This window comes from Stegodyphus dumicola, chromosome 9, assembly GCF_044657685.1.
Source record: "Stegodyphus dumicola isolate Sdum_Otavi_A_Nest chromosome 9, ASM4465768v1".
Taxonomy (NCBI): domain Eukaryota; kingdom Metazoa; phylum Arthropoda; class Arachnida; order Araneae; family Eresidae; genus Stegodyphus; species Stegodyphus dumicola.
The window spans coordinates 133,331,092-133,356,004 of NC_140776.1; the positions used below are offsets into that span (position 1 = coordinate 133,331,092).

At 33.4% G+C, this 24,913-nt stretch overlaps 1 protein-coding gene across 2 annotated transcripts in view; it reads right to left on the reverse strand.

Annotated features, from left to right (window-relative positions):
* The window catches only part of LOC118191632 (adhesion G protein-coupled receptor B3-like), a 140,783-nt gene that overhangs the window by 79,219 nt on the left and 36,651 nt on the right, over window positions 1-24,913 (reverse strand). For both annotated transcript variants that reach the window (XM_085824135.1, XM_035362459.2), the window contains exons 10-14: window positions 22,927-23,036; window positions 18,313-18,415; window positions 15,351-15,568; window positions 15,061-15,127; window positions 12,120-12,205 (exon numbers count right to left, since the gene is read on the reverse strand). In XM_085824135.1, the coding sequence (XP_085680261.1) occupies window positions 12,120-12,205; window positions 15,061-15,127; window positions 15,351-15,568; window positions 18,313-18,415; window positions 22,927-23,036 (584 nt within the window). The remainder of the gene's footprint in view (window positions 1-12,119; window positions 12,206-15,060; window positions 15,128-15,350; window positions 15,569-18,312; window positions 18,416-22,926; window positions 23,037-24,913) is intronic.

A 24,913-nucleotide genomic window follows, 5' to 3' on the forward strand; every position in this document is an offset into this window, starting at 1 on the left:
GTCTATGCAAAGAATCTCTAATTCTTTGGTCTATGTAAAGAAGAAAATTTTTCATACAAGTAAAATGCTATTACGCCGCTAGAATGCGGAGGGAAAATTTGCCAAGGGATTTGGCGACGGAACCTGGCGGCCAGAATTTCCCTCTTCGCGATGTGTACCGGAAATTGAGAAACGTGTTAAGAAGAAACGTTCTTTGACAAAAAGAAAGCTACGAAAATCCGTTTTTAAATTATTGCGAAAAATCCAAGAAGAAACGTTTTATCAAAGGACGTTTCTTCTTGGATTTTTCGCAATAATTTTAAAAACAGCTTTTCGTAGTTTCCCCCCCCCCCTGAAAATTACTAACCTATGAATTAATTTACTTGCGCCAAAAAAATATTTTCTTTTAATTTAGAGTTTAACTACTTGCGCTAAGACTAAACACTTCACGGTTGCGGTGCCGTGCGCTACAATATAGCAAGTGGTAAAGTGTCTCATTTACGCCGCTCCGCATCTGCGAGTGCAATCCAGAGCTGTAACTCGAGAAATAAACAATCTCGTTGTTAGGCGACGTGTGCACCATGTTATTTTCATTTTTGCGATAAATGCTTATCGACGTGGTGTTCACGTCGCTCGCAGTTTGAAACAAAAACATCTCGACGTGCGTGGCACGTCTTTTCAGCGCAAGTAGTTAAAGAAATTTTAAAGGATATTCATTCAATGAACTCTTGATAACGTGACCTTCGAACTTCGACACCGGTTTCCAGCTTTGGCGGCAGATATATCACGCATGCACAGCTGTTTCCCTCTATGATGGAACGGAGCCACGTCTGTTGCAGAGAGGTTTTCCTTCTTTACAATACATATTCTTTGATTCTAACCTCCATGGTACCGTATACTAAGATTAAACCCATTTTGTTTTATACGAGAACAGGTACTTTCTTTAGTTCATGCACTGCACATGCGATTCTCGAGAATACTGGAAACCAAAAGTTGCGGGAAACTTGCTTTGCCTTTCTAAAAGGCAATCAAATTGGAGCTGCGAAAATTGGCTCTATGCCAGCAGACACTCACGTGATAGGCAATTCGCCAAAAAGTTATCTCTTCCGACGTCGGCGCAAAAATCGTTTTTTTTGGCGGGTTCATTGTATGAACTTCTCTGACTTTTCCAGATTTTGACAAAAATACTTAAATTCCCTGACTTTTCCCTGAATTTTTTGGGTCAATTTTCGAATTCCCTGACTTTTCCCGGTTCTCCCGGTTTCCCAGGTAGCGTGGCAACCCTGCATATTTCAACGAAAATATCCATTTTGATCCTTATCGAATGGATTTTAACGATGCTTTTGCATGGCATCTGTACAGAATAAAAGACTCTTTTTCCCCAAACGAATTATAAAACTGATCAAAATAGATTCAGAAGAGATTTTTTTGTGGCTTCTGTATGTACGTATATATGTATATCGCATAACTCAAAAACGAACAGCCTCAGAAAGTTGAAATTTCGCATGTAGGACTACTAGCACATACATATGTGGACCTCCCTGTTTGGTTGCAATCGGCAGCGCCAAAAATATATAAATATATGTATATATATATCCATTCTGTTACTCGGCTCAGTGAGCTCAGTTTCTTTATTCTTATACGTTTGTAAATTTTGCATTTTTTGCTTTAAAAATGCTTGAAATATGTTGTTCTTATCTTCCGATTAAGGTTTTTATGCTTTTAGTTAACCTGCATGTTATTGTTCTAGAATTATCAACAATTTAAAAGTTGTTTAAGTGCGGCTAAGCCTAATTTTTCCTGAATTCGGACGTCCATTTGCTGGCTGTAAATTTTATAAAAATTGTGTATACAATAATATTTTTGAGTAACAATTCAAACATTTCCTTCCTTTCCTAGTCATGTTAGATCAAATCAAGTGTAAAGAAGGGAAGACATTTTTTAAGTCTTAACACAGGTAAATCATAAATATTGCAATATACGGAATGCTAAATTATCTCCAGGAATTTAAATTGTAGCATTCAGGCCATTATGATGGTATCGTTGATTCAGATCCATTGAAATTGAAAAATTCGCAGTTTAATTTTTATTTCCTTGTACGAAGTAAAGGAAGTATTGTAATAGCGAAAAATTTCGGGTATCATTTTTTAATGAAAATATCCATTTCAACCGCTCTCGCAACCATTTGAACGATGTTTCTGCGTGTCATCTGTACAGACGGGCAGAATAAAAGACTGTTTTCGCCAAAAAGGATTGTAAATTGGATTTAAAATGGATTCAAAACAGTTTTTTTTTCTTGACGTCTGTACGTACATACGTATGTATATATATCTCGCATAACTCAAGAACGAGTAGCTGTAGAACGTTGAAATTTTGTTATATGGGACTGCTATAAACATGTAGGTGTGCCCTTCCCTTTTCCGTTGCAATCAGTCGCACCAATTGTATATAAATACACACACACACACATATATATATATATATATATATATTCCCACTCTGTTACTTGGCTTGTTGAGCTTAGTTTTTTTTCTTATATGTTGGTAAACTGTGCATTTTTTTGCTTTAAAAGTTATTGAATTATGGGATTTTTTATGTTCCGGTTAAGGTTTTTATGTCTTTAGTTAATCTGCATGCAATAGCTGTAGAATTATCGATAATTTAGTGATATAAGTGGCGAGTTAAGCCTAATGAACCGCAATTTGCTTACATTTGAAACTCAGTGGAATAGTGAATTAAGTCACGTCCTGCACCTCTAATGTCTTTTTGCTGAGTGGGATCAAAAGTACCTTTTAATTTTGTGTTCCGAAAATACCTTCCGGCATAATATAAAATCTGAAAGCTTTCAGATTATTTTTATGTATGTTATACAATTTATTTTTCATTTAAATTCTTAAAATAGGAAAACAATTGTTACTTATGTTTCATTCAAAATTATATTTAATAAAGAACTTCATTTTCCTGAAATGTATTGGTGTTTTATGTTTTTCTGTACTTTACATCTTTTAATGAAGCTATTTTGAGTTTTTATGTAATTTTCCTTTGCCGCGAAGGGAGAACTGAGTTAATTGAATGAGAAATATATTTCTAATGAAATTCCAAGAAATAAGTTTAAATGAAATACAGCAAAAATGTGCATAATTTAATTATAAGGTAATTCTCCCACTTTCCTAGCGTTCTTCGTGGTGTAGTGGTTCAGCACGCTGGACCGGTATTCCAGAGGTCCGTGGTTCGATTCCCGGCGAAGGCGATTGCTATTTTTCATCTTTTTTGCCTCTAAAAAAAAACCTAATAACTCTACATAATATGCTATACAACGGAGTCACGTGGTGTTCACATCATATTTTTAATAAACGTTAAGACTCGGCATGAATGAAAGTAATCTTTCCATTGTTTTAAGTAAAGTCATTACACAGATTTTTAATTTTAAGATTCGGAGGATTCGAATGATGGAAGAACGCAAACATTCGATTTTTCGAGTCTCAGATCTTTCTTAAATTTCCAGGATCTGACTATGCTACTTCTGTTTATAAGCTTTAAAAACAGTAATGTGACTCAGTAGTATTTATTTATGTATATACAGAAGTTATTAAGTCCGTAATCACAAAATTCGTAAAATGTCATTTAAGCGTAAGTACTGCGTGCATATAACAGAAGCGTGGCCGCCATTAGAAATAATATTTTCCAGTTTTATTTTTCAGTAGGTACAGCTAATTATCTGATTGCAATAATCACAGACAACGTTTCCCAAATAGCATTTCTAATGCAAGAGAATTTCCTTTCTCGAATCAATACTAGAGCCTTGAAAATTCTTCCTAATCATAATATCACCCCATAATTATATTATGTATCTTGGCATAATTTCAGAATCGTTTTCGTTTTAATCAGAGAATAGTGAGAAATTTATCGATTACAACAGACAAAATGATAATGACGTTTTTTGGAACAGCATGGTTAAAAATATATATAGAAAGAAAGCAGTTTCACGCATTAAATTTGCATTTAATTCCTTTCGTTTCAATTTCTGACAGGAAAACGAGTTTATTTATTTATGATTCTGTAGACTCCATGTGTTTTGAGTTTAGGATATCATGCTGCTTGAGATAAAGTTGCTCATATCAATAAAGATACTGAAATCAGTAATTTTCTACAGATAATTTTTGTTGAATAACGTGATTTAAATAATTCAAAATTGACTACGTGCTCTGACGAAATTAAACTATATAATTTGATGATAAAATCCCATCATACTTCCTTATAAGACGGGAAGTTTCGTAATCAATAGGATGATTATGAAGGTGCCCCCCCCATAGTTCTACTTGTATAGGTTTTTTTTATTATTGTTTTTAGTATAAAATGGCGCACTCTACATTTTTTAATAGAATGCATTCGTTAACAATAACCTTATAACCGAAATCTGTCATGACCTAAAAAGACTGCAAGGACATCATATCTATCTTCTTTGGACGAAAGTGCATGTAAGCGATATCGACAAAGAAATCCCCGACAAACTCGCAAAGAAGTTTGCTAATAACAACAGCTCCGATATTCAAGACATACCACTACTCCTTTCGTATCGTAAGCATCAACTGAAGAGCAAATCCTGTATCCTATGGTAAGAAGAATGGAACATCACACAGCAAGGAAGAAGAATGCATTTCCACAATTAACGCGTTTCATCAGTGAACATAGATCTTTATCGACAGATTTTTGCAGATTTGGGATTGTGTATGGGGCAAATAAGATACTCTGAAGCAATTTTTAACAAATGCCAAATTACAGAAAGGCTATATATAACATTTCCAAACAACCATCGACAAACATTCAGCACATGTTTAATGAAAAAATATCACTTTATCTTGTAGATTGTGCAGATCTGAAAATCTGCAAGATAAGGGATGTACTTTCTCAGCACGGAGAAACCTTTAGTTGCACTGTGTAGTAAAATAACTCAAGGCCCAACAATTTACTGCGGCATTTTTATTTTATAGCATAATAGTACTTCCTAAAGGGATAGTATTTTAATGGGTATTTTATACATATTGTTACAGTAGAATAGCTGTAGCCCAAAGACATATGAATGACGTAATTTGACTCATGGACACCTGAACTGATATTATGTCTTGAATATGAACTTTTGTACATTTACCCCATACTAATTCAGCACTTTAGACGTAATCAAAAATCGAATTAATTCATTCATATATTTGTATATTACCTGTATATGTAATATAACACATTGTGAGTGAATTCTATTGTATTTCATTGCCTATTTATATTACCATATCCCGTCGTATGTTAGTATATTCTTTCATTATTATGCATGCAATCTTAGTACCATTCAGTATAATCACGCAACCTACAGCGTGACAGCTACCTGCTGCCAGATGAGCAATGGAAATATAGTTTTAGATATGCAGTGTTCTTTTCTCACCAATTGCGGACGTTTGAATCCCTAACGAGCGCTCTCCCACTTAGTTGTCGAGATAGGACAACCGACTAACCTAAGGTAAGTAAATGGAGCCGCCGTCCTCCATCTAAAGTCAAGAGTATCCAATGGCTCGAGTGAACCGGGCTTTACCGTATCATCTTAGCTTCTGACTTGGATGTAAACTTAGGATTTTGTACTTCGCGCCGACAAGCTGCCTACAACTGTTAGGCTGTGAACTACAAAAAGTGGTAACAGTCTATGCATAATTTTATTTATGAGTAAGATCGGATTATTTAATCTTGATGATGTGATGTTAATATTTTAACAATGCAATGACACCGTAGTTCAGGTATTGCAAACGCGGTTACACCAACTTGATCGGTATAGTGGCTAGCGTTGCTGTCTGCCATATCACTGAACCCGAATTCGAATCCAGGATAGAGCTTGGATGTTTGTAAATGTGAATTGTTTCTGCGACATGTGGGCTTCTCAAAATGAGCTGAAAGTCCTTTGGAATAGCTTGATGGTAGACGAAGGGGGAATTAGACGGTTGGAGACTTCCCATGAGGGATGGGTCCATCGCAGGACAGATTCTCCTTAAAAACTGTAACAGTGTTCGACAAAGTCACGCTATTACCTATAGGATATCCTTCCATTTTAGCAGCAGACATAATCTTTCACCGCAGTTAATGTCAAACAAATGAAGTTAATGCCAAATAAGTGAGATAAGTGACAGCAGTATTAAACACGTGCAACATTTTTATGTTACTGCTCTTAATAGCATTGATTGCGTTTTTATTTTTGTCATAGTAATGTAACAATTATTATAGAGCAAGACAGCTTGAAAACTAAATAAAAAGAAGTCAAATGGGCAAACTAATATTTTAGATATGTCTAGAATAAAGTCCGAACAAGTTCTCAAAACTTTTCTATTCGCATCACCAGATTTACGTTTCCTAATTTTAATGCAATGAGCATTACTTAGCTTACTGAAGGGAGAGTCCTGGAAGCCCAAATTTGGAATTGGTTTTATGATTTATGTCATATTTTGTCAAACATTAAAACATTTTTGATTAACAAACTCAAAATTAGAAAGCGAGCAATGGCAACACTGTACGTAAACATTTTTATCTTCAGCACGCGAGACTGTATATTGGAAATTCTAAAGATATTTTCTTTTTTAAATATTTCGTGATATTGCTATTGAATTGAATTTTGCGGTTTAAGTGCGAAGAACATAATATTTAATAAGGCAACACACAAAACGTGAAAAAACGGCATTTTGGGCGTAATATAAAATCTGAAATCTTTTAGATCTTTCTTTATTTATATTATAGAATTTATTTTTCATTTAGATTCTTAAACTAAGAAAACAATTATTACTTTTTTTCATTCAAATTTATATTTAATGAAGAACTTGATTTTTATTATATAATTAAGTTTATATATTATTCTCCTACTTTTCTGAACTTTGATGATCTATTTTGTTATAAAAAAAAGTCAGGTAGCACTTATTTTAAAAGAAATTTAACTATGTTACAAAAAGCATTTTTATCAGTAAGATTGATCTCAAGTAACTGAGTTAGAGCAGGATAAAAAGGGACGCTGATGTTTAAATTAATTAGATCCAATCTAAATAATACAGTTTGCAACAAAGCAACGCTTCGAACGTCTTTCAAATGAAATTAAAAGACATCTTCTTAGCTGTAGGCGTCTAGAAATCAATAAGCTAAATCCAGCTCAAGGATGTGTCAACGAGTAAGAAAGCTATTTGCCCCTAAATTAATTACATTTTACTGCGCAGTTTTTTGCTCATTTATTATCCGAGAAAGATATTGCATTAGTACGCCTTAATCTCATGTAATATTCACCACCTAATAGCTGAACAGACAAAATTTTCGAACTAAAAAGAGCTATTTTTAATAAAAGACACAGGTTTTGATACTATTTGACATATTATTTATGCAGGCAATATTGTTTTGCAGTTTTTTAAGCTCTGATAAGTATTATCCAAGCACTTTTCTTCTAGCATTTTGCTGCTGATTTAATTTGGCTGACGTTGTATAGCATCTTCTAACAACAAATCATTTTCAACTTGGAAGTTAATATAAAAGATTTTTTTTTTTCTTAATAGGTCTCGAATCACAGATATACAGTTAATAAGTACTGACTACGAAATCCTTGCTTTTTCAAAACTTTAATATTTAATCGGAATAAACATACTACGCAAGCCCTTATGATTGTACGCAATCTAAGTAATTTGGAGATATTATTGTTATTAATTCAATTAATTAGATTTTATATATGGGATATGGACAAAGCAAACGAAGTATATTGTAATCGCAAAAAGAAATCGAGTATCACATTTCAACGAAAATATCCATTTTGATTTTCCCGAATACATTAGGACGATTTTATTTTGCATGACGTCTGTACGTAAGGGTAGAATAAAGGAATGTTTTCTCCAAAACGGATAGTAAAATGGATTTAAAATGGATTCAAAAAGAATTTTTTCATGATGTCTCTGCATACCTACGTACTTATATATATATATATATATGTATGTATGTTTCTCGCGTAACTCAAAAACAGATTAGCTGTAGAACGTTGAAATTTTGTATATGGAATTGCTATAACATCTAGTTGTGCTCCTCCCTTTCTCCTTATATATATATATGAAACATTTCCTTACACGGTTTTGAAGTCCTTACCCGGGCTTTAATTTCGCATTTCGCACTCGTTGATCGATAGTCATATACTTCCAGTTACAGAACTGTTTTAAATGGCGAAAATATTCATATTTTGGCAATGTCAAATTAAAAAAAACTGTTTTTGATAAATAACGAAATCTAACTTTTAATACGATCTCCAGGTTTTTATACTTATATCTGAAAAGTTATATACTTATAAAAGAAAAAAAAATTATAAGAAGTTTGGCTTCTATACGACGAAAATTGACCGGGATATTTAATGTCAAAACTTGCTATTTTTGATGTCATTTTCAACTTGCCTTCAGGGATCGATTAATTTAGAATAATTCGAGGAAATAAGAGTAAGTGAAGTGCTGCAAAAAATGCGTATAATTTAGTGGGCCCAACAAGGAAGTTTTGTTGTATCCACATCAGATTTTCTAACTTAAGGAACACTTTAAAAGATAAACGAAATTAAAATAAATATGTGTGCATTTTTCGAATTTTAGAAAGGAGTACGGAGAATGATCATCTAGCACTGGTAAAATGGGTACTTTGAGGGAAAAGATTGAGAATCACTGATTATATACACTGATATAATACACATACTTACTAGTAAGTTTAATCATAAACAATGTTATTTATAAGTATTAAAATATCATTAAATCAGGGTAAGGGCTGCAAATGAAATAATGACAACTGTGCGAAATACAGATATTCATTATCATTACATAAAGTTTTGTAACTGAAAATCTCGTCTCGGTGAGAGTTTTTAGCAATTTTGTTTTCTTCTGAAGATTAGGGGGTCATCTTGCATGGGAGTTTAAAATGACGTGCAAATCACTCAATTATAAAGGTAGATAATTAAAAGCATACTAAAAATAAAATTAATTAAAATATTACTTTTATTTCTTTTAATCGTAAGATAAGTGGGTATTAAAATAGTGCAGTGCAGGAGCCAGGAGAACAAGGTAGGCTGCCAAAGGTATGACGTCAACCGAGATAGTTACCCGAATATTACGTCTAATGCGGTGGTCTCAAACTCAAATAAGTTTTAAATTTCGCTTACTAAATAGTTATGTAAGCACAAATAAAAAATATGATAAATTAAACGTAATAAATACACATAAATGATATTGTATTTCTTGTAAAAAGGAGTGTAATATAGCCTGAATGAAACAGTAATATAATTTCAGTCTTTCGAATCCATTCTATGGACACTAATATTCAACTGCATTAATTTACATTTGAAGCATAACACATGTAATTTAACAGATCCACACGCACACACACACATATATATATATACATATATATTATTGGTGAAATTATTTTATCCCAAATTCAAATGTATGAAACAGTTTCAGTTCATAAATATTACGCTTAAAATGACAGCTGTATTTTGATTGGAAATGGCAACAAGCCAGATTATTCAGCTGTATGTTCCTTATACACTTACTGACTCCGTTTCCATCTGTTGCATCGCTTTTGGTTTAGAGATATGCGGATATTTTAGTAGAAATATTAATATTTTTAACAGAACATTTCCAGTGTCAGTAGAAGCACTTTTACCAAGAAACAAATTGCGCGCCATCAGTTTAGTCTTTGGTAATATATTTATGAATTAAACGATATCCTTAGTACAATAAAACTAGTACAGAAATCAATAATTTTCGCTTCTCTTACAACTTACGCCTATTGACATCTAGATCAGTTTCGTAATTTGAATTATATTGATCTAAATTTTGAACACGAAAAAATTCTGAGTTTTTATTCTCACGTGCCTTTTTCCTTTTTGAGTATTATTTTATGAAGCGCAATTAATTCGCATCTACATCCATAGACCATTTGAGGAACGAATAATTATTTTAAATGGTACTTATCCGTAAAAGGGTGTTTGATGTTAATCTAGACAATTAATTTGTTTGTAACAATTACATTTTCACCCAAGAAATCAACTCGTGTTAAATCTGCTAATCAAACGACGTTGAATTTCGCTGAAAAATAAAATAATAATACAAAAAGTAATATTGATTCTCATTTCTCATAACTTATCCATAGCTTTAGAACACTTAGCACAACAAAACGTTTGAAAATTTTAAAAGTTGCAATGAAAAATGTTGTTGCTATCAACAAGACAAGTGCTTACTTATTATAGTCAGCCCAAGCCCACTAAACTCCTCGTGGCAAGGAACGCAAGTTTATGCCTGTCGTTGGCAACCTTGAGCAACCTACAGGTGACAGTTCCGCCCCCAAATTTGATGGACAGCATCCCGGGGGGACGGGTCCCAGGGTCTTCCGCCCCTCTTTCCCTACCAACAACCTCTCGAGAGAACTTTCGGCTCGCTGCATATTTAGAGTTCCATGCCGCACGGGCACTATACAACCCTTTTCCGGGATTCGAACCCGGGCCCTTTGGCACGGCATCCAGAGACGCTAGCCGCTACACCAGTTCGGCCGCCCGAAGTATGTAAGTTATATAAAGACAACAGAAAGTTTGCTGTTAAGAACAAATCGGAAAGGTTAGTATGCAAATTTGATTAGTTTTACTCACTGTTAAAATTAAGTGTTTAAAGTATTTATAAGGAATAATAATATCAAAGATTGAAGAACTTGAAACTTCCTTGTTAGCTGTTCCGTATCACCTATTAGAAGTTATTGGACAATCGATGTTTGACTTCACGTGTAAATTATACAAGTAATAAGATTCACTGAGAAGTCATCTGTTCATTTCAATCTTTTCTTTTTCAAAGGAAATGAAATAAAAATCAAATGAAAAAATTAACATAAAAAAAAAAACAAATAAAAATCTGAAAGCTTTCAGATTTTATATTACGCCCAAATGGGTGTTTTTTTAACGTTTTGTTTGTTACTTTTATTAATTAAATAATAACCGCTACGCAGCCAGCCTTCGTATGGCTTTTCAATATACCGGAAACATGCCTAAAGAAAACACCAAACATTAAATTTAAAAACTGCACAGAATATTACTCTGTAGAACAACTTTATGAAAAAAAAATTAATAAAAATGTGTTACATATAAAAAAATTCCATTGAAATAAGCAATATCTCTTAATACAAATATTAATTATCCTAATAAATAAATTAACCAACCTCCCGTTGCTTTCTCTCGACAAATGTCCAGGATCCAAGGGAATCATTAAATTTAAAAACTGCACAGAATCATCGCTTTCATTCTTCTACGTGGCAACAGTATTGATGCCAGCAACAATGGCAACAGTGATATATTAGTAACAATAGGTGCATGCTATTGTTGCTGATGTAATGAAAGAGAATTATCGATTTGATCTGATTTTATCAAAAAACATAAAATTAAAAAATCGCATTCAAATTTTGAAAACATTGCTTCAAGATGCACTGGCTCTTGTCTAGATCCACTTATGTACCAAATTTCGTAGCCCTGGGTCTATTAGCTTACGCGAAGTACGAGCGAAAGTCACACAGACAAACCGACTGTTCCTTTTATATATATATCGATAACGCTTTTCACATTTGAACATATCTTTTAAATTTCCGATACACAGTGTCGCGCTGGAGATAAAAATATTTTTTTTTCCGTACAGTGTTGCGTTTCCTGGTTTTGAAATTATTACGTTTACTAATGAAAAGTTTTATAAATCATGAAATTGATAATAAAACAAATTCGAAATTAAAAAATTCGGGCTTCCAGATGCACCTGTTCGTGTGAACAATTATGTTATTCACAATGTGATGGCTCTAGGTACCGTCGTTTTTTCACAATGCGAGGAACATACATATATTCATGAAGATTCTTCATTCTTTAATTTTTTTAAGGCAATCTTATACAGGGCGATAACATTTGGTGGCAACAATTTAAAAAGTGATTCGCCGTTTATAGTAAAAGGCCGCAAAATGCCGTTTTGAGACTAACAGCCCTTATGGGTTACCGTCCCTTTGAGCTAAAAACTATAAAAATATAACTTGAGAAAATTAATAAAAATCGAAAAAAATATTTTCTCAAAAAGAAACAAACGTACCTTGTCTTGCAAATTTCTGTTCTGTGAGTGACGGACATTTGTTCATTGAAAGTCTTCAGTGCAAGGATCATGACAATCGTATTTACCTGAAATTAAAGCAGAATAAGAAAACGAACACTTAAAGCATCCTTTCTCATTTGCCGCAAGAGTAGCATGTAAAAAACAAACCTTCAATGAAAATAAGCTGCCACTTACACTTCATTAAAACATGATGGTACCCTATAGAGTATCGCGTGTGGTAGATGCTTTGATAACTTTCGACATAGAAGCAGTAATAGATGCTTTAAAACGTCGCTTAGGGAAGCAGGTTACTAATATGTAAATTTTCTATGTCATTAAAAAATTTATAATCCTCTGTTTATAAAGCTAACTGAAAATTCAAGTGAAGTCCATAGAATTCGAAATAACAAGATTTAACTGATAAAGAGTATTAACTTATTTCTAATAAAAGGTATATATGAAGAACTGTAATCCGAGAAAACTCATTTCGAGAGACTCAGAGAAACTTTGTTCATTTGTGCTTTTGCAGCAGCGGTAAAACCATCGAAACTAGTCTTGTGAAAATTTGAAAATATAACGCTGATTTTTGTTGTTTGACTTCTCAATTAGTATTTGTTCGGCGTGTTGTTGTGTCTTAATTCGAGGAAACTCAGTTAAGCATTCGCGAGCATTTGGTACAATGTCGTATTTCTGCAACGAGCGTTTTTACAAAAGCGACTTGTATTTCTACAATCAAAAACAGATATTCTTAAGCCACAACCACTTTATTTCACAGATTTCTCATTATTTAATCCCATTGTTTTCGTTTATCAAGATACCATAGTGTGCGAATTAAATTTGACAAAGCAATTTCTTCGGTAACTGATGTACACACCTTCACATATAGTGATAAAAAAATTAATAGAGAAAATATGTTCTCCTTTAGCAAAAAGGGCCTCTAGAATGTGCTTAGATATTGACTTTGCTAGTCTTATGCATATAAATTTTGCTCCTTAATCACTGAACCACACGTTTATAGTTCTTAATCATACTTTTTTGTCGTACAATCTATTTTACTAAGATGTTACTTGAGAACAGGCCACATGTTTACGACTGGTTTTAAGTCTGGTGAATTTACAGGCCAGTCTAGCATATAAATTTTATTTTTTTAACATTAAAATGCTGATAAATTGCGAATTATGGCATGGAGCCAAGTCAAGTGGAAATGTCCATGCAAAGGTTTTCAAGAATGGTACAATTCTGTGTTTTATAATTCCTATATACTTCGATGATTCCATCATTTCGTTAGTAGAAAGCAGATATCCAGTGCCCTCGTCAGTGAAAAAATCCCCAAAACATTTGTTTTTGAGGATATTTTAGGATTTGTTATGACCTTTGGCTGTTTTTGTTTTTAGGTTTGCGTTTTGGGTGCACAATAATAATTTGTATTTCGTTTGACGTGTCCAAAAGCTGTTTTTCAATTGGCTTTCTCGTTTTCCAACCAGCAGTGAGAAGTCTACGCAGTATATTTGAAGGATGAATACAGATATTAGATTTCTTTTAAGGTCTTTGTTAGTTTTAGACTAGAAGAGAAACACGCTAATGTGACAAAGACACGCTAATGTGTCTTTGTCACATAGTGACACGCTAATGTGTAAGTTTATACCTACGCTAAATATAAGGTTGTTTTTTACGACTTTGTTAGTTTTATTGGATTAATAACGCTTTTATGGAGTACGGATGGATCAGATTTTGAAGTTATTTTTCTTTTCCTTTCATATTTCTCTTCCTTTCCTAAGAACATAATCCAGTGTCATTGCGTCTTCTCAGAATTTGATAAGAATTCGATTCGTAATCTCAGAATTCGATTTTTTAACATCAATATTTCTTATAAAAATTGATTTGTGACTGTAAACTGCAATAATCTTTATTCTTCCTCTAGGCATTATATCCATTTTTATGCACTAAAATGAAAGAATGCAAAACGTATTTAAAAAGTATTCGAAAGTAATTTCCTCACAGAAAAGTATAAGCTCACAGAAATAGCTTAAAATAGTGGAATAATTATAATGTTGTAATACTTTATTGTCTAAACTACTTATAGGTAGTCGAAAGCAGATATCCAGACAACATTAAGGCAAATGAAACTGCTTTGAGCAATCTGCTGGTACAGCTGGCCACAACTTAAAATTATGCGAAAAAAAATCGCTATGCTCCAATCAAGTTTGCACACTGTAGTAAATAAACGAGCTCAAAGATTTCAAGCAATTCAAGGTTACCTTTTTACAAATAAAAGAAGAATTTTGCTCATCTTTCCACTTATTAGCATTACCCGAAAAATTATTTTTTCTACGATTTCTACGTAACGATTCCCCGCATTAACGACGACGATTCATAGAGTTATGTTGGTAAGGAAAAATATATTTTTAAAGAATAATCAGATTATTGGAAATATGTTTACAAAACTAACAGTTTTAGTGCCGATTCTCTTTCCATAAAATCCAAAATAAACTGAAAAATTATTTAGTAACATCAATCAATAATCTTTCACTTGCCTGCTGCTTGAATACTAAAATCATTACAGGAGCAAAACGAATCTCGAAAATCAAAAATTCTGTTACACTTCATAAATGTTAAAACATAAATGAAAGAGAGCTACGCAGCATAAACAGAGCAGGAACCAAAACCACGAATCACACTAAGAATTTTCTAGCTAGTTATTTTGTAGCAAAAGATGTTTACTAGTGTATTAGTTAATTTTTGTAATTATATGTAAATACATCCAAGCAAAAAATTTAGCAAATTTTACCCATTCTTGGTTTACATAAACCGTGTCACAGTCTTGCATTTAAATCTATCAAAAACATTAGGATTAATAATAAATGTAATAAACTTTAAATCATAATAATCTTTCATTCGTTTAAATATTAGAAATAATAATAGCTTATTTAATTATACTTGCCAAAATCAGTCCGGTGACTGGAAATACAAATGACCACAAAATTCCCTTCTGTACATTCAGCCAACAACTGAAAAGAAATTCATTTAACTAATATATTTAAATGTTGTATTTGGGTCCTAAAGTAGTTATTACTCGAAGGAAAAACGAACAGCATTGTTTCATTCACACTTTGTATCTTTATATTTTTCCATAATCGAAATATACATAAACACAATTTGTGTATAAATACAGCTGTGTGCCTCATTATAGATCAAAGTTTCTAAAAAATTAAAAATTAATGCAATACTTACTATTGTTTCGTTTCGTAGCCCTTGGGATTTCCTATAAAAGACACAATAAGTAAGATTGAGGGCAAAATCCAGCAAAAAGCACAGTAGTCTCGAATTTTGCCGTTGTATTCCATACTAGTACGAAGTCTCTGGAGTATATAAATACTGTAGGATACTACCCAGAAGCAGGAAACTAAAAACAGATAGTGGAGAAGTACGGCGAAAGAAAGGCACATTTCCTGAAATTCAAATAACATATTCATTTTAATAAGTGGAAACATAAGGTTGAGATAAAGAATTCCAAATGTTCTAAAAATTATGGCTCAGTTTGGAATGCCCTCTTCTCTAAATACGGATTGAAAGCCAGTACAAGATAATTGTTTTACAGTACCTTTACAGATATCGTTAGATATTTCGGAGCTCAAATATAAAAAATCAAATAGGTCTTCACCAAACTTTGGACCAGGAATCTTCCAGTTTGCTAACTGGACGTGAAAACGTCGTGTCTTAAATTAGGAAAGCACTCATTGGGGGGAATGCCTCCTAGCAGCTTCTTCCGTTTAATTTTGTAAAAGAAAGATTTTATTATTTAATTGTGCAAAGTACTCGAGGATTATCAGCCTAAGCCCTAAACCAATTATGACTCAGACCCTACAGCAGAGAACTGTTGCATCCTTCTTCCCTTATTACCAGCCTCCCGAAAGAATTCTTTAACGAAAGAATTAAAACGTATATTGAATTTGCCTCAGTTTCCACGTGCAAAATCTCAAAAACGAATTTACGAATGTAATACCTTTCAACATCAGCTCTTCTGCTATCACAGCAAAATGTTAAGCCCCTTTCTCCCTACGTATTTAGAAACATTTAAGTTACCATATTGCTGAGAGCGGCTAAATTAATTTCTCCAAGATAACTCAGCACTGTAAATCATAAGAATTATCAAACGTCCACAGGGAAAGATTAGGCAAAAATATGTCTGATAACGTTGGAGACAGTCAGTGTGTCCTATAGTGAAATGATCCGCCAAGAATGTGCAGGCAATACTCAATAAGTGTTTGCTCCATCTTATTGTAGTACCGTTCTTTCAAGAAGCTAAGGCAAAAAAAAAAGTAAAAAGTTCTTAAAATTACAATAAAACTTATGGTTCTAAACATTTCTGGTCTCTTGAGAAAGTTGCCGTTTAAGATAACATATTATTATTCGAAAACGCTCATTAATGTCATTTAATTACGTTTCTCGAACACTCCTGACTGTTCATTATCAGCAGCGTAGCTGATCAATTAGGGCGTTAGCATAATACCCTTGACAGAACTATCATATTTTTCTGCCTCCGGGATACATCTTCCCTGGGGCAGGTCTTGGGCTACTGTAAGAGGATAATATTGCTCTGAAGTAGTGAATCACATCAGATCTCGTAGGAGTAAGTCCAGGCAGATATTCATGACTGTTATTATGAATGACAAACAAGTGGTTAATGTGAGCGGTTTTATTTTATTCCTCTAATAAGTATTAGTTACTTTAAGCGCGTCATTGTGACCTCAGCAAAACTAAAAGGAATCGACGGTTTCCTTGTTTTATGATTACAATATTCAAAATTATTTTACACTGGAGCATACGTGCTATAATTATACCGAAAGCTCTTACGTTTTGAATCCTATTACTGGAACCAAAAAACACTTATGTTCTATGAAGATAATCTTTCTTAAAGAAATGATTAGGACACTGAGTGTCATTGCTTAACTGTGGCCTCAGAAACACTGGTAGCACCTCCATTTCCACATTCAGCCATTATATAAGGAGTCTTGGCGCACAACAAAAGAGTGGCTGCTACTAAGAACTAAGTTCAACTGTTTACTGCCTAGTATTTATCCAAGCAACAACCAAATAGGATATGGTTTAAAAGCTTCCAAACTTCATGCCCCGTGCATTTTGTCATTTACAGTAAAATATCTGGTAATCCAATAAATCCACTCTTGAATCATGGACAATTTTTCACGAAGTATTTTGCATATAACTTCATAATACATAAATAAATGGAAATTATTAAAACTGAAAACGAAAGATATATTATTGAAAGAAGTTTCCTTGCATGAAAACATTACATAAATATCTTTCCTTAGCCCAGAATGATTATATTGAAACACGATTTTGTGATTTTTTATTTTAATGCGTTGTTTCATTTTTCATTCGAGCCTGTTGTCATTTGGAAAAACGTAAGGTATCATACTTTCATATTTAATATGTCTGATATTAATTAACAACTTGAACTATTTAAAAGCTATAGACGCAGATCTTAAGAACATTATTGTTTTACGTTTTAATCTAATTGATAAATATAAAATTACATTTAATTCATACCATATCTAATTAAAATCATTCAATATTTTAGAAAATTACATTACTTTTTTTTTCTTTTTTAAATATACTTAAGATATCTAACATTCCCATGTCAGTCTAAATGCATATTTATCTAATACCCTATAAATTGTTTCTCTATTTCACTTGGGCCATCTCTATCGATCATCTTATTGAACTCATCTTTCTTACTGAACTCTTTATGTAGTCCTCTAATAACTTCTTCTCATCTTCATTATTAACTCTGAAGTCCATTGCCTGGACACAGAATCACAGACAGCAAAACAACTCCTAGTGTCAAATTCGGATTTTAATGTACGTAACTCGAAACAATATTCGTCATCCGAGGCGTTTTAATTCAGATAAATTGTTCGGGAATCTAATTGTTCAGCGAGTCGTTCATATCCGAAGTTCCATAGACTGCATAAGTAAGCAGTTTGTATGTAAATCCGGGTTATCGATGGCAAAATGTTAAATTTTTCATCGAAATTCAATTAAGAAGCTTAGCTATTGAGTATATTTACTAGTGAGTAAATTATAACTAACTCTACTGAGTAAAATACAACTACTGAGAATTTCAAAACCTATTTCATTGGAAATGTGAAGAAAAGACTATAAATTGACTTACAAAATTTTCCGTTCTGTTGACTCCAAACATAAGGATTATCTGAATAGTAGCCATGCAGATTAGAAGACTTATCAAAATGAATATTGATAGGGGCTGTTGCCTTCTGAAAAAACAATATAAATATTAACCTTAATACAGTTTTCAGCATTAAGTACGATAACGGATAAATACTAGTTATTGTGGATTCAAGATTTATTATTTTTTAATGAGGTTTTGTTAATAAGACTCTATAAAATTTAATTTCAATGCAAACATACACTATTTTTTTAACTTTGGGTTCGAATATCGGCGAACGGGCTGGCTGCATGGGCGTTTTCGCGGTTTTCCGCATGTGTAAATTACATACGAGCCAGTCTTCCATAAAACATTCTTCACGAAAGCATCCCTCACCTTAGGGAGATAGCCCTTGAAAGCTTTGCCGCAATCAAATAAACCAACCTAAAAACAAAAAAATCTTAAACTGTATTTACACTCAACGGATGGTTTGTTTATTTGATTGCGACAAAGCACGCAACGGCTATCTGCCTAAAGAAAGGGATGACTTCGTGAAAGACTTTCTTAAGGAAACTGGCTTGTATCCACATTACACATGGAGAAAACCACTGGAAACGCTCATGCAGCGAGCTTCATTCACCTTGTAATTGAACCAAAATTAAACTACAAGTGCTCAACGACTTTACGCTCGACCGACGCACCGCCATACTTCTAGTGTCATATACTATTTATGTGAACATATGTTTATATACAGGCGTATATATTTATTGAGATACATCACAATAACTCTTTATTAAACATTTAGTTAGACAAAATACTTTATTTTCAACACAACCGAGATCTACATCCGTGATTACTAGTAATAATATGCGCAGACATCTCGCAAACAGAATCGCTTCTCCTTTCAGCATTAATAGGAAACATAGTTCCAATATTATGATGTTATTGTGTCATAATGAAATCTACCAAATCATTTTTAACTCTATTCTATTTCATAACTTACATAGTTTTCTTGGCATTTCATTTTGATTTTCTTGATTTGGGGGGGTTATATATTCCATTATGGGACTAAAATTCTAACATCCAAAAATGTATCTGTTATAAAGATTTGAAACCTTCAAAATCTATGAAAGAAGCGCGAATGTTGTTGAGGTAAAAAATATAATAGAGGCTAGTAATGTTTTCAAAACTTATCTAGATTTAGTGACAATTGTTTATGGATGATAATAAGATATGGTAAACCTATATTTTCAAATTCGATTCAATATCTTTTAAATTTAATGTTGATATAACTTTTCATACATATCTTCATTTAATGAACCTACTAAAAGTCTCAGAATTTTATTATTTGTATCATCGAATGGAATGGGAAAAAATAATAAATGAATTTGTAAGGATTATGTTAATTTTATTAATAGTTAAATTTTGAGTTAAACTTCCTTTCCTATCGATTCTTACTTCAACCTACCACTTCCGGCCAGAACGTAGTTTTAGAATCACGTCTGAATGCTAATGAGAAGAAGAGCTAATGAGAATGAGAATAAGAGCGGTTTATAACCGCGAAGTTCTACAGTCTTAGTGAGAGAGATACCATTTATTCTGGCTGCACGCGTCTGAATGCTAATGAGAATAAGAGCGGTTTATAACCGCGAAGTTCTACAGTCTTAGTGAGAGAGATACCATTTATTCTGGCTGCACGCGTCCGCCTTTTCAGGCTACTCTCTCTTAAGCTATTATTACGCTCGGCCGTACTTTAGGCCTCTGATAGATTCGCAGTTAGTTAGCGTTAACGGGCCAACTCTGTTAGAATTTTGATAGCTTCGGCTATATCTCTTTAGTGAAGATTAGTTTAGTTTAATTTTTAGTCTCTTAAGTTCAAGACCAAGTGTCGGTTTTATTGTACAACTGTACTGTATTGTACTAGACGAGTTTTTGTTAAACTTTAATTGGAATAATAAAGGGTTATTTTACCCTTCTATCTTGTTTTTCCTGTAACACGAACACAAGCGGTTATTCGCTTATCAGTTTTTAAGATTCTTCACTTCCAACAGTAACTTAGAATTACACAGTGAAGAATCCTACAAAGTTTCTAATAAATTTTAATGTAATTTCGTTTTTTCTCCTTTTGCACCATAGTATAGAAATAGAAAAACTCTTTTAAATTTTGAGTTAAAGTTTATGTGAAATTTTAATGTAATTTCTGACTTCAAAGCAAAATTTGGGAAATTTCTCGATATTTTCGACTATCTGACATAACAGATTTGTCGAGAGTAAAAGGGAGATTTTAATTAGTGGAAAACAATTTTTCAACTAAATACACTGTCGGCCATTAAAATTGCAATACCATGAAAGGAAGTAAATGCAAAAAAAGATATTTATTGTACGTAAACAGCATGGCATGAAAATAAAATGATTAAATTTGTAAGCTGTTTGGGGTTTACAGAGGTGCTAAATTAGTATAAGCATCTGCCACCCTTGGCATCTAAAATTGCCCTTACCTAATTCGGCACGGAGAGTCTAACTGGGCTTGGATTACAGAAACGGGCAACTCATTCCATGCTGCTTCAAGGCCATACCACACTTCATCAATTGTATTAGCTGGAGAGGGATGGCGGGCCAGTCTCTTTGCAACCTGTGACCAGATGTTTTTAATGGGTGACAGAACTAGAGACCGAGCAGGCCAAGGCAGCAATCGAATACCCTGTGTATCGAAGAAGATCAGTGTCGACGTGCAGCATGTGTCTTGCATTATCTTGTTGGAATACGACGTTTGGGAGCCCCGAAGATACGGCAAAACCACTCGACGTAAGATGTCAGAAATTTACCCTTACGGTCGGTCCGAACTAGATATATGCGTGTCGTGAACCCAATGGCTGCCCAAACCATTATGCCAGGTGCCCGGTCTCTATAACGATATCGAATGCAAGCAAGCGATATGTCTTTTCCTGGGATACTCCAGACACGTACAAGGCATTAGAATATTACACGTAGAACCGGGGCTCGTTTGAAAAGGCAATATCGTGCTACTCCTGTACCCAGGTTTCTCGTTTGGCGAACCCAGTGTCGCCGTCTCTCTCTATGCTGCATTGCCAAGGGAAGCCCAAGTAATGATAGCTCTGATAGTCCACGCGGCTGCAAACGTTGACGCACCGTACGAATGGATACTATGCGTGCTGCAAACATGCCCTTTTCCCAACTAATGGTCGGTGATGTGGCTGTATGGTTTTGCAGGACTGACCTCATAATATGTCTGTCCTCTCGGTGTGGTGTGGTGTATTTAATTATGGCAAAGCACACAAGGGCTATCTGCCTAAGGGGAGGGATGCCTTTCGTGGAGGACTTTCTAAGGGAAACTGGCTCGTATACACGTTACACATGGGGAAAACCACGAAAACGCCCATGCAGCCAGCCCGTTCGCGGGATTCGAACCTCGGACCGAACTACCAGTGTTCAGCGACTTTACCGCTCGGCCGCTGGTTGGCAATGTCTGTCCTCTCGTGCGTTAGTTATAGGAGGGAGTTAATATCCTTCATGCCGTTCAGTATGACCCTTAGCAACCCATTGATTCCCTATTCGCATGACAGCGGTTGGATGTTGACCAGTGCAACGGGCGATATCACGGAACAATAATTCACACTCTGGATAGGCAACGATCCTGCCTCTATCGAATTCTGACTCTTGCTGGTAAGCATTTGTTATTATTATTCGAGACATAACACGATATTCTGAGCAAACTCTGACCTTACAAAGCGCCTTCCGATTAAGAAATCTACTACACAACTTTTCTTTTATCCAGTGCTTCAGATATCGTTTCTCCTATCTTCGTGGGAATACTAACAAATGGGCTAAAATAATAATCATTTGCATATCTCAACCTCTTCTTCCTTTCATATGATTTTGACGTTGGTCTCATCATTCTTTCCTGGTGTTGCAATTTTAATGTCCAGCAGTGTAATTTGATTGAAAACGTGTCATTCTTTTATAAGTTTTAAATAAAAGTTTATTTTATGAAATCTTTTCTTTATTTTATATAATTAGCAGGAATAAATTAACGATTTAACTGTATTTTCAAGTATTTTAATACAGGGAATAAATTCCTTTAGTCTTTTTAGTTAAACCAGTGATCAGTACAAAACAATATTCTGTCAGTATCGGGAGATGACTTACTTTTCCATGATTTCGTTTACTTTATTTTTGTATTTTAATAGAAATCAAAGTGAAATATAATTTTATTGGCTGATTGCGCTTGATTAATTTTATACCTGAACAACTTACTTTTTAACCATTAATTTAACAATGCTTGTATGTTACGGATTACGTAAAATTAAATTAAATACAGTCAGGGTTTAATAAATCAAAAACTCAGAAAAATGATATGATGAACTTTAAAATTATTATTATGAGTATGCAGAATGTTAATTACAACTTTGCTATAAAACGTCTGCTTTAATTATGCTATTGTAAAGTTAATTTTCCGTGGTTTCCTAATTTTAAATTTAACGATACATTAGAATGTTAACGGTTTAGCAGGAATGGCATTAAGTGATAACGCATTTTCTTTTGCAAACATCATTACAGGCCACATAAATTAAATTAATTGGAATTTCAGCAAATAAATACCTCTTTAACACGAAGTTCACAACAAGGGTTACGGTGATTGCTGACAGAGACATGACGCAGCTGACGGTTATCATTTTACCTACAGCAGGTTCAGGATGCAGAGACGTATTCTATTGAAGGAAAAGAGAAAAAAAAAAAAAAAAAAAAACGTTTTTAATATTACAGTAAAGGTACAGCTACTTTCACGTTATACACACGTTTGCCCTGATATTATCTTTTGTCGCAAGTCACTATTAATTTTCCATTTTTACTGCATCTAGATACATTGCGTCTAAGAGCATGTATGTCAGACTCAAAGCCAAACAGTCATTAGTGTACAATGGTACGGGCCGCAAGGAAAAAAGGTACTTGTCTTCTGTAGCGGCCTTGGGTAGAAAGTTTATTCGGCACGTTTCTGCATTGGCGAGAAACAAGCTGTTACCAATCTGTGCATGTGCGAGAAACAAACAGTTATCGATATGCACATATTCGAGAAATAAACGATTAACAATCTAATTGGTTTTTCATACTTGCATTGTGTCAATATAGCAAATTGGGAATAACCACTTCATTGAACTTTTGTTTTAGTATTCAGTCACAATGAATTTCTCTTATTTCTATTTTCGCTGTCTGTTCACAAAATATCTTTGTAAACTGATCTTGTCAAGAGCCTTAATATTCAGTCGAATTTTAACTTTTAATAAAATATTATAATCATATAACTTTTGGTATTTTAACGGGGTGAACAGAGGGTCTCACAGTAGTGAGCCAACGGCTGCGAGTCCAACATACCTGTTATGGAGTATAATGAAAGAAAACAATATTAAGAAAGCAAGATGTGGGGAAAACACCGTTTTACGAAACTTTGCGCTGAAAGAGTAGCAAAGTAATAAAACGTCACAATGTTAAAATGCCGTCCTACAAAATCATCGAGAAAAAGGCTGAAAAATAACTGCGAAAAGAGTGCAGTTTTAAAGGATTATATCGCGTACCTATATAATAAATACTATATTTGTTTGGTGTACTTGTAACTATAATGTAATAAACAATATAATAATAAAATAATATAATATAATAATAATATAATATAATAATAATCTTATATATATGCGGCTTAAGTGTTTGTCGCCGATAGTTTATTGGTTACGTGCGTAACTGTACTAGCCAATGGTTTCTCATACATTTGGTTTTCAAATCCAGGTTCAGAATTTTCTTTTATTGTTGCCAAAACTAGATATAAAATACAATGTTGATAATAAATGCATTTTCCTTTAAAATTATTAAATATGTTTTTGCATTTTAAACTGGATTTTCAGATGAACGCAAATTGAGCGTGTCAGGGGGAATGTGAATATTTGTTTGCATTGGTAATCATCTGTTTTTTAAATGGTTTACAACTGTAATTTTATCTTTATTCCAAGGAATCTGTTCACGGGGTTCCAGAGTGCGATCAAGTATTTATACTTTTCATTTTAAACAAAAATTCATTTTGTGCAGTAAATAAACTAATTCAGATTAATTCTGTTTGAATTAGCAGACACCGTTGCACAAATCATTTTAATTATAATTTATCATATCTAGAACAGCGGTCATTTCGTATGACCGCCGGGCTTTCTAGTATAATATAATAAAATAATAATATAATATAATATAATATAATATAATATAATATAATGTCTACAATAAAAAATAATAATATATTTGGTATAATTACAGCTTAATAAAGAATTTATTTAGCATACTTATAGTTAATAGGCAAAACTCATTCAAAGCCAGAGATATTTATCAAATTATATGTGTGAGTTAGAAAATATGGTTATATTCTTGAAGTAAATATAGTGTCTCACTATATGGCCTATTAAATTTCAAACTCCAATTCTTCATTTTAAATAAGAATCGTACGATGAGCTTATATCATCAGTTAATACAGCACTGAACAAGCAGCAGCAGCAAATTACACTTGCAGCATTAACTCTATACTTGCAATATCCCTTGCTTGCAACTAATC